The following is a 10,761-nucleotide window of genomic DNA, read 5'->3' as shown; positions in this document are numbered from 1 at the left end:
TTTTGAAAATGTTCCGGAAATACTGCGTCCTTTAAACATATATCAAATTAAAGCTTTTTTTATGTACTATAAAATGAAAAAAAAAATTTGTCCCGACGACCTATCTTCTATGCGCAAATGGCTACCGTATTCAAAAATATGTTATTTTAACAAATTTATTTTTTTTAATTAAACACTGTCTACAGATTTGCATCGAAGCGTTTTTTATGATAGTGATTTTAATCACTGTCAGATATCATCTATACTGGACCCAACTATGCCACAACCCCACTGTGCTGGGTTTTTTAAATAACATTTTGAGTCATTTAACATCCCTTCTGGTGTTATACAAATCTTGTTCCTTATTATAGTTCTAATATTAGTTTTAACCACTATGATTTTACGGTTATTGAAATATTTGAGATTTTACGTGCTTTATCATATGATAAATGGAGGTTTCCCCCATTTACGTGGAACGAGGGAAATTTTTTCAATTTTTGAAGGTAATGTCTAGATACGATTTGTGATCTTTTGACATATCGTTGAAAGAAATGGGTTCGGTGAGAGCTGAGAAAAAGTGGTAACTGACACAAAAAAAACCCAACACAGTTGGGTCGCGGCATAGTGGGGACGTTGAATAGTTGGGTCCAGTATAGATTTAATCTGATTAAAATCACTATCATAAGATACGCTTCGATGCAAATCTGTAGATAATATTTAATTTTAAGAAGTTGGTGGATAGTTACAAAAGCAACATCAACTATTTCCTTAATTATATCCAGATTAGTAATTCTTAAATTCAAAAATATTTTATAAAATTATATATTATATAATTGTTTTCAAATTATTATTGATTTTGATTTTTAATATGTTAAAAGTAATCATTTTAAACCTACTTTTTTTTTGTCCTTTAAAGTGAAAGTTTTAATAAAAAAAAAATGAATTTGTTACCATAACTTATAGTTCAACTTGCAAGTTTGAAATCGACATTATTAAATAGAAAAAAATGAAATTGTTAAGATTAATATGCAATCTGGAAATTTTATAATTACTATTTACAGTACATTTTTCAGAAAATTTCGATTTTTTTGTATTTTTATCATAATAGATCACTTAAATAAAAATCATAGGAATCATTTCTAATTAACTTTTGGCGTTTAAAAAGATTCTACAATGGAAATATTGAGAACTTAATTAATTTTAATGATTTTCTTTAACTAAATGAACCAAACAAAAGAAAGTTGTTAAAAAGATTTACTCAATTGAACTTATTATAAAATTTGATTATAATTCTAAAAATCCATCGTTAAATTAAGGTGTAACTTAAGATTTTAATAACAATGTTAATAACAGAGGCTGTTTTTGGTGGTGTTTTTAGTCAAAATACTAAAATCGCGTTGAACAACCAGTAATAATTTTTTTAAAATTTAAAATCTTCACAAAATGCCTATTTTAATGTATATAATAAAGTTTATATGATTCTCATTAAAATTTCGAAAATCGACTTTTTTGATCTTCCCTAGCCTATACACATGCCTAGTGAATCAATTACCACACAAGTTTACCTGCTGGTATTAAACACTTTATTCTTTAGGCCTTCTCCGTTTTTAATAACTTTATTTCCTTACTTGTTGTCTCCATGTACATCCAAGGTGGACTCCTCATACTTTTTGACAAAATTTTACTCCTGCTGTTGACCTCACACAATCTCTTTAGTCGCCTCTTACGATTGGCAGAGTGGCTGTGGAAGTATTGTTATTCCCTTCCACGGAAAATTATTTTAATAACATTTAAAAGTAATAATGTAAGAAATATAGAAGATGGCAGATAAGACAAACAATAAGAAACAGGTCAGATTTTACGAAAACTTTAAAGAAACATTAAAAATCAAGAAGTTGATAAATCTCCCATTGCTAAATATTTATTAACATATAATCACTTCATTAAAACCATATAACAAATTAAAAACTTAAATAATTACAAAGAACTTAATTAAGAGTAGCAAAATAAATTTTTAAAAATAAGTATAATTTAATTAATTGGGATCTTGGAACTCTGAAAAATTCGTTATTAAATTTGTGTAAATTGGAAAGTATGACAATTAACGAGATTATAAGGTCATTAGGGGTATTGAATATTTTTCGGTCGAGTGTTGGTATGTAATTAGTGTTTATAACTATAACATTGTTCCCTAAATACTTATCAATAAATTTTTAGTAATTTTTGTATCTTTTTCAGTTAAATATTTAAAATAAATATTTAATTTTAAATAATATTAACAATAATGATCAATTCTTTTAATATTTTTTAATTAAGTTTTTTTTTATCTAAAGCTTTGGCTACATGACATTATTTCAATAATTTCAAAGGTTAAATTGATTTATTTAATTTTTTATTTAAAATAAATTTGTACCTTAATTAGAATGTTATTCTAGTGGTTATAAGATATGTGTAAAAACACATATCTCTGTCATTTTCCCAAAAAACAACAACCAACAATTTCATATTTAAATCTGAGTGCATTGAAAAGCGCCAGACCTGATGTTAATAAACTAAAGAAAGAGCAAAATTAGCAACAATGTATATATTATTACTTTCATAGATGAACTCTTTTAGGAGGAAAAGGGTTAAAACTTGGCTATTTACAGTAAGGTTCTTATTGAAAATACATTTATTTTATAAAGTATTAAGTATTCTTACAAAAGCAATACAGATTTTCAATAGTATATCATTCGTAGAAATGATATTTCCTCATTGTTTATGTATATTCATTGTAATCTATTATTATTGTTCGCAATAATTTGTTTCAAATACATATCAAAGTGTTTTATGTCAGTGATTTTAATCATTGTCAGATATCAATTAATACTAATTAAAATAAATACCTCAAAACTAAGCTGATTTCGGTTTTATTTTAGTTCATATACCATGAAATTTTAATAATATATTGAATATTATTGAAATCATCATTGTTCCAATATTTAAGATCATAAATATTATTTTATTCACTACCTCTATCAAGCTCATCTTTATAATTTTCTATAGTAAAGACAAAATATCGAAAAATTTGGAGAATGGGCTTATTTAAAAAAACTTTTTGACTTTTTCTTTTAACTTTTAAGCATTGGAAAAAATGAGCTTGAGCACTAACTTAGATGGCATTATTTTGCTTTTTTTTTGCAACTAAGAATTGCATTTACTAATTGTTAAGATCGAAGTGATACCTCGGATGGATGTGCAGCAGGTATCACTGGAGATGCTAGTGGTGAAGAAGAATCTGCTGCAATGATGAGTGATGAACACATACCAGTAAGTCCTTGTGACAGTAATGAAACTGATGACACTACATACTTTATGCCTTGGTTAAAAGTATGCATTAAAAAATTAATAATAATAATTAAAGTATTTAACATTATGATTGTTTTTTTTTTTAGTCTGTTATTCAAATCAATAAGTCATTTGATTATAACTGTACTCATCAGTCATTTTGCCATCCATTGTGCTATAAACGTTATATGCGATCTTGTTCAAGGCTTATCAAAGCCATTAGAAAAGTAATATCACCATCTATAACTTAAATAAAATTTTGTATATTTATGTTTTCTTAGTTATACGGTGAAGAATTTGGTTTGATGAGTTCCTTAGAGCAAAATGCTGAACTAGACGAGTTTGTTAAAATAACAAAAGTTGAGACCAAAAAGAATTTACAAATTTCTAGCTGTCAGACTTCTCCAAACAAACGTAAAGATAGTCTTGGAAAAATAGAAAAGTAATAAACTTTATTTGATGTAACTTATTTGTTTAATTTTATGTACTGAATAAAATAATTTACTTTTAATTTTAGTTCTAGTCATTTATATAATATCAGTGAAAATATTTCTAATAGTAAAAAACTTTTACTAAAATCTGACTCAAAAATTCAAGAGAAAAAAGAGAACCATAATCAGAGAAATGTCAATCATGATACTCCTTTAATTTTAAAATATATGAAAAATCAAGTAAATATTAATATAAAGTTTAGTTTATCTGAAATCAATAAACAATTTTACTTCACTAGGTACACAATTTGTTCCACTGCTCAATGTCATTGATGATAAAAGCTGCAGTTGTTTTAACAGAAGAACAGGTTTTAGATGTATTGCCTATTGCTTGGGAATTTCTCTTAGACTCCAACCAAGAACTGGTAGCTTCATCATCAGCCTTATTTATAATAGCTGCATTTAAAGCACCCCATAAAAGTGTTGAAGTTATGAATAATAGTCTAACAAGTAAAGATACTACTATTAGGGCTAATGCCATTTTAAAGTAAGTAAAAATAATTCAACAAGTTAAGCAATCACTTTAAGTTTCATTTATCTTTAAACACAAGTGAATGATAATGAGTTGCCAAAATCCCTCAATATGCATTTCATACTGGTGAATATTTGTAGTGAAATTTCCCTCCACACTACATAATACTATATGTATTAAAATTCTTGTGACTCAATAAGTATTTGCCTAACAATTTTATAAACACAACAACATATTATTGTAAGGAAAATAACTAAAGAAGGGCCATTTTAAAATTTTGAATAATAAAACTTTGACTAAAATTTTTTTGTCTCTAATAAGTTGGAGTTAAAAAATTAAAAATTGCACAACAAAATTTTTATTTTCAAAAGTTATGTAAGTTGTTATATGAGCAGTAGTTCTTTTCCATCTGTATTATATATTTGCAGAGTGTTCAGTAAGTAAGGAAAAAGGTCAATTGTGTTAAACAATATGAACAATAGAAACTTGTTCCCTTACTTACTGAATATAAAATTATATATACAATGAAGGTGATAGTCTATCATAAACCACTCTATTAATCTCAAAGTAAATACAATATTGAAAAAATAATATTTGAGTTATTTTAGTTAAATATCATTCTTGATTTATCAGCTAATAACTACTTTTTAGAATCGTCTTCTATAATATATAGGGGTGTCAATATTATTTTATTTTAATATTTTTTAAATAGCAAAATACACATTTAACTAGTTTATAAAATAAAAAATTATCTAATTAAAGGGGTATTCTAGTGTAGAGACATGAATTTCGCCCGGTTTTTGAAGCGCTGTACAAAGGAAACAAAAAATATTTCTAGTATCAATTTTTTTATCATTTGTTTATTAATGTTTTATTATTATAAAAAAAATTAAAATTTACAAAGTTATGAGCAGTCAAAGTGGGGGGTCCAAAAAAAGAGGGTGCCTTGGCGTGCATGATACCAACCCTTCTGATAATCTGAAGAATAAAAAGCAAACGGATTCTTAATTATTATAGATGCCGCTGTCATGGCCCTTGGACTAGTTGAAAAAATATTTTTTGATAAAATGGTGAATGTTTAAAAAAAAAATGTTTTTTTCATAACAATTTTTAACTATTTCGAATCTTTTAAAAATACTAAATGAAAAGTTATAGCTTTACGCAAGGGACAAGTTATAAAGGGATATATAAAGAACATTCTCTCCAAATTTGAAGTAAATCGGTTCATTATAACTCTAGATATCGTGTACGCCAGTTCGAAAAAAGTAGTTTCGAGAAAAACGCGTTCAAAGTTTTGAGACATGTTTTCGGTAATTTTACTAATAAAATGATACAGAATACTTAAATATTTTTAATCGGCGATTCCTGCCCCATATAAAAAAACCTTTCTCTACTTCAAAACATTTATTTTCCGATGTTTTCTATTAAAGACGAGCAGTTCTACCCTCCTTTGACGCCCCTAAAGTCAGGAGTTCCGAACGCTCTAAATATGCTTCGTCTCGTCTCGATGCAAAAGCATTAGCATCTGGACCAATCGTCATTCCCATAACATCTAAGATTTTTAATATAGGTATTAAACCTTCATTAAAAATACAAACTACGAAGAAAGTGGCAATTTCAATTGTTTTTGGTCCAGCATGAATATGCTTCGGAGTAAAAGTCTATATTAATGAGTTGAAAGATTCGTTATTATTTTGGGTTTCAGAACCCAAACATCGTTCCAATAAACTGCCTGCTGATAAATTTTCATAAGTTGGTTTTATTACTTCTATAACGTTGTTATTTAGAGGAGGATCGTGGTCAAATTCGTCAATAGTACCGTCTTCCATTGCCTTCAGATACTTGCAGCAACTAGGTAAACAATTCATGTGTTGAGGATTTTCGTTAGTTGAAATTTTATAAAAAAAGAAAAGGTTGCCCATACATCTCTCTTCATGTCTTCAACAGAATTTGGATTGCGACGAATTGCCAAACTATAATATAAAGACAATTCATTGATTAGCTTATCAGTGAGTTTACCAGCGCCTTTGCCACCAATATCTTTATTCTCTTTTTTTACTTTACGTAATCGTGAACCCATGCGTTTTTGAACATGCCCAACACACTCCTTTTTTCTACTACCGGGTTATCATTGTAAGGGATCATATCAAGAATGCCTTTGAAAGTTTTTGAATTACCATCTCCGATATATTGGATATATTTGACATTATGCTTGGTTTCCGACCTCCCAAACATTTCAACAACCGCGTCAGCTTCCATCTTTCCGGCGCTTCCTTTATGATTTATAGTACAATCTTCTTCACACCAATCTCGATAAGCTTGGATGTCATCATTTTTTTTTTTTTGTGTTCCCATAAATTACACTCATGACAAAAACTTGATTTTATTATCGTATCAATAACTTTTTTACTGTACTTGTCGACGAGCGTAGTAACACCAAAGAGAGAATTGAAGCTTCGTTTTTTCCACGTGCTATCGCTGGAAACAGTTATATGATTAGGATTAGCGTGAGGATCAGGATCTACTATTAATTCCTTTTCTTCTCTTACGGCTTTTGATATAACTTAATTGTAAACCGCTGATGCGGCCGTGTATAAATTGTCAAGGCAACTGAAATATGCACCAATGGTTAAGCCTTAACAAATGTCCATTATACTACAAAATATGTTTATACCTTCTCTTCCAACTCCTAGTAATCTCATAGCTGCTACAATTCTACAATTCACTTCGAATGCTTTGTTTATGAAGGGCGATTATTGAATATATCTTATTTCCTCACACTCACATTGTAAAGCAATTTTGAACCCTAACCCACGAGCAGCTGCACGACTAAATTGTATATCTTTCTTACATGTAGAGCACAAAATCAATGTTGAAAGCGTGGTAAAAACAGAAAAAAATTCTAAAATACAATAACCGTAATTGTTATTAATTATAACTTCGTCATACTGCGAATGATTTAATTTTGCTGCAGATGCACTAATGAATCGGGTTTCTTGTTCTGCAATAAATTAATTAGCGGAAAATCTCTTCTTTTTTTTATCTGCATGACCGTACAGAACTAAATTTTGAAGATTTTTTATCCATTACACTGTAAATAAATTCACAATTTACAAAATAATTTTCACTTAAAAAATTTTGAACACGTTGTCATAGTTAGCAAGTCCACTCTGTACGAAGGTTGGCTCAAAGTTAACTTAAAATAAAACTAAAAGGAGAATATTCCAGCCTACTGTATTTTGTTGAGTTAGCAGGTAGGACTAGAACCGATGCTATGTCACTAAAAGGGCTATAAGTCATTAAATAATAGGAAATTAAAAAATTTCTTTAAAAGTTTTGTATCAAGCCTCAAATTTTTTTACGTTTCCCATTAAAGTAACAACTACTTTATAATTTTTTCGTAATAATTATTAAATATAAATTTCATATTATATTTAATTTCTATAATAAATATTTATACTTATAAATAAAAAAACTACTAATCAGGAATAATAAAGGAAGTATGAGTTAATTTTGCCTTTTGAATAATCCACTAATTTCTTAAATTTAAATACTATCTACAGATTTACATTGAAGCATTCCTTATGATAGTGATTTTAATCACTGTCAGATATCATGTATACTTATCCCACGGCAATACTGTGCTATCGTTTTTTTTTTTTATGTCAATTTATTTTTTAAATAAAGATGACTTGTTTAATTAATTAGAACAATGTAATGCAAGACTTTAATAATATATATTTTTTTGAAATGCAAAGGATTTTTTTCTATTTTAATTCCACATATATATACATACATATATACAATATGTATATATATATTTTTGAAAATTAATATTTTTTATTATTATTAACAAGGTTGTAGCTAGTAGTATTTTATCTTTATTTTTCTAAAATAGTAGTTTAATACAAAATCATGTATTTATACTCTTAATCTCCAAGTGTTAGAGAAATCTCAATGTTTTTTTTATCTTTTTAACTATAATCAATATTTTAAATATCAATTTAATTTAAATATTTATGCTAGGTTTCATGTTCTTTGGAAAAATCGCTACCAACCATGGCCACGAATGGAAGAAGGTGCTCATAATTTGTTTAGGGTCCCTCCTCCTGGTATAGAATTTACCTTAACTTCACCCAAAATTGGTATAGAATGTCTACCAACTGTGGATCCTCCCTGGATGCCACAAGTTGAAACTAAAGTAGAAGAAGTTGCCATTGGACAAGATACTCATGTAAGTGTTAAAAGTATTTGGAATAGTTACACTGTAACTGGCGAATTTAAAATAATAGACGAAATATTTTTAAAACTTCAAAACATTTGTTAGCTAAGCTATCATACTTATGTATACAATACACAGTTATACATTTAATGTAATTGAGAATAATAATTATTAAAAATAGCTATGTGGCAAATTAGTTGATTATTTATGGTAAATTTAAGAATGATAGCAAATAAAAAGGTTTTAAATATATATCTATGATGAGTATTCTTAAATTTTATCTGAATTTTAATTTAACTAAGTTTTCAAATAGTTAGAAGTATTGTTATTTCTTCTTGCAGAGATCGTTAGTCACTGCTACTAAAACCAGAAAAAAGCAACAAACAGAACTAATAAAAATGGCTCTTGAAGCCAAAGAAGATCAGAGACGAAATGAACGAGAAAGTTTCCTTGTAACTGCTATACCAATTAACAGTCAAGCAGCACATGAACAAATGCACCATGGTTTATCTGATTTAGAATATGATGAAGGTAAACATTTCCTTTTTTCTTCTGAAAAATTATTAAGTAAACTATGAACTTAGAAATAGATGAGCATGAAAATCAGACTCGTGTTATTACTCATCATTCAGTCCCAACAGTAACTGTTCTTTTCCCATCAACCTTATGTTCAGCTGTAGTTGAAATTATATCCTTGCTTAATGATCCAGCTGTCACTGATGATGGCACTTCAGTATATGAAACTGCTTATGAGGTAAGGTATAAAATATTTGTTAATTAATCATAGTTTCTAAGTTTCTAATTATATAATACAAGTTTTTATTACTAGTGTAATGATTTATAATATATAATATATTATTGAGGAAAATCAGTTTGGTATTGGCGTACCAGACAAAAAAAAAAAAAATAACTGCAAAATGAATTAATAGATTTTAAGCTAAGCATCACAGCTTAAATATATATTATAGCCTCTAAAGCTAGAGTCTACGCAATTTTATAATTTTTTTATAATACTCGGCAATAATCTTTACCTTACACTCAAAGTTTCAAAAATATCTATTTAGTCAATTGTTTAAAATTCAACTAGGTTCAAAAAATCAATGAAGCGATTCTATTTTTTTTATAAGCTGTTTTTAGTGTTATGTTTGGATACTCATTTCTCCATTATATAAATAGTTATTTAAGTTTTCATAGTATTTGTAGATGTATAGAATTTTATAAAATTATTGTGCCTTAATTTTTTCTTACATTTCCTGACATTTTTTAAGCATTCTTCTAAATTACAACTATATATATAAATTTTTATAGGTTATTTGGACATGTTTAGTGGAAGATTGCAATTTGTTTTTACGTTTTGTTTTTGAAAGATTAACTCGTGACAACCAAGAAAAAATGTTTAAGTTGTTACGACACCTAATTCGGTTTGTGCCTAAGCTACCTCATCAGGCAGCATTCATATTGTATAACTATATCATAGGATATGTGATGTTTTATGTGAGGTCTCCTCATGAGGAGGGTCAAGCGATGATAGGCTCAGCTTTGTCAATTCTTTGGATGGTAGGTCCAATTTTTATTATCAAATCAAAAATTTTATTTAAATTTATATTCAAATCAATTATTTTGATTAAATGTTAAATTTTTTGATATAGGTTGTTCATAGTGTTCATGGTATTATGTTCAAAGACTTGAAACAAATTTTACGCAAAGAACAATGTGATGGATCTATATTGTTAACTGCTAATGTTCCATCGACTAAAAAAGTTGTTGTTCATGGTCCTCAAGGTAAGTAGTTGTGGAACTTATTTATCATTGTCATCAACAACATCTAATAAGCAATTTTCATAATTATATGGTTATATAATACGGTTATAGGTCATATTATAGGGTTTTTTCTTCTGTGAATTTTTGGTTTAAATAACTATAAACTTTAATAATCTTTACTGGAAATTGCAAAAAAAATTTATATTATATATTCACTTATGAGAATGTTGTCCAAATGTTAATAGTACTTATTTTAATCTTCCAGTAATTTTTGTGTATTAAGACTTTGTAGTTGGACATAATTAAAGAAATTTTATTTTCTAAGATATCTTTGTGAGACACCACAACAAATTTTAAGAAGTAATAAATTTCAAAAAACATTATTTTAAACATCAAAAGTTGTGCTTATGCTTTAAATTTGTAATCTATTATAATTGGCTAATAAAAACGTTAAATTTACAAAAGATCATTAATTTTTTTTACATTAAAATTTCATATCTTGCTCATTT

The 10,761-nt window shown here is 27.5% G+C and overlaps 1 protein-coding gene across 7 annotated transcripts in view; it reads left to right on the top strand.

The window, feature by feature from the left end:
- The window catches only part of LOC126898355 (protein unc-80 homolog), a 64,342-nt gene that overhangs the window by 38,180 nt on the left and 15,401 nt on the right, over positions 1-10,761 (top strand). For 6 of the 7 annotated variants that reach the window (XM_050672312.1, XM_050672311.1, XM_050672309.1 and 3 more), the window contains 10 exons: positions 3,191-3,348; positions 3,414-3,533; positions 3,588-3,748; positions 3,824-3,977; positions 4,037-4,284; positions 8,296-8,503; positions 8,833-9,022; positions 9,076-9,245; positions 9,800-10,048; positions 10,141-10,273. In XM_050672312.1, coding sequence (XP_050528269.1) covers positions 3,191-3,348; positions 3,414-3,533; positions 3,588-3,748; positions 3,824-3,977; positions 4,037-4,284; positions 8,296-8,503; positions 8,833-9,022; positions 9,076-9,245; positions 9,800-10,048; positions 10,141-10,273 — 1,791 coding nt within the window. The remainder of the gene's footprint in view (positions 1-3,190; positions 3,349-3,413; positions 3,534-3,587; positions 3,749-3,823; positions 3,978-4,036; positions 4,285-8,295; positions 8,504-8,832; positions 9,023-9,075; positions 9,246-9,799; positions 10,049-10,140; positions 10,274-10,761) is intronic. The other variant, XM_050672310.1, reaches the window with a different exon arrangement.

The sequence above is a fragment of the Daktulosphaira vitifoliae genome, unplaced genomic scaffold (genome assembly GCF_025091365.1).
Source record: "Daktulosphaira vitifoliae isolate Bord-2020 unplaced genomic scaffold, ASM2509136v1 Scaffold_2, whole genome shotgun sequence".
NCBI classification, from domain to species: domain Eukaryota; kingdom Metazoa; phylum Arthropoda; class Insecta; order Hemiptera; family Phylloxeridae; genus Daktulosphaira; species Daktulosphaira vitifoliae.
The sequence above is the reverse complement of the archived record's forward strand: the minus strand, read 5'-3'. Positions and strand labels throughout refer to the sequence as shown.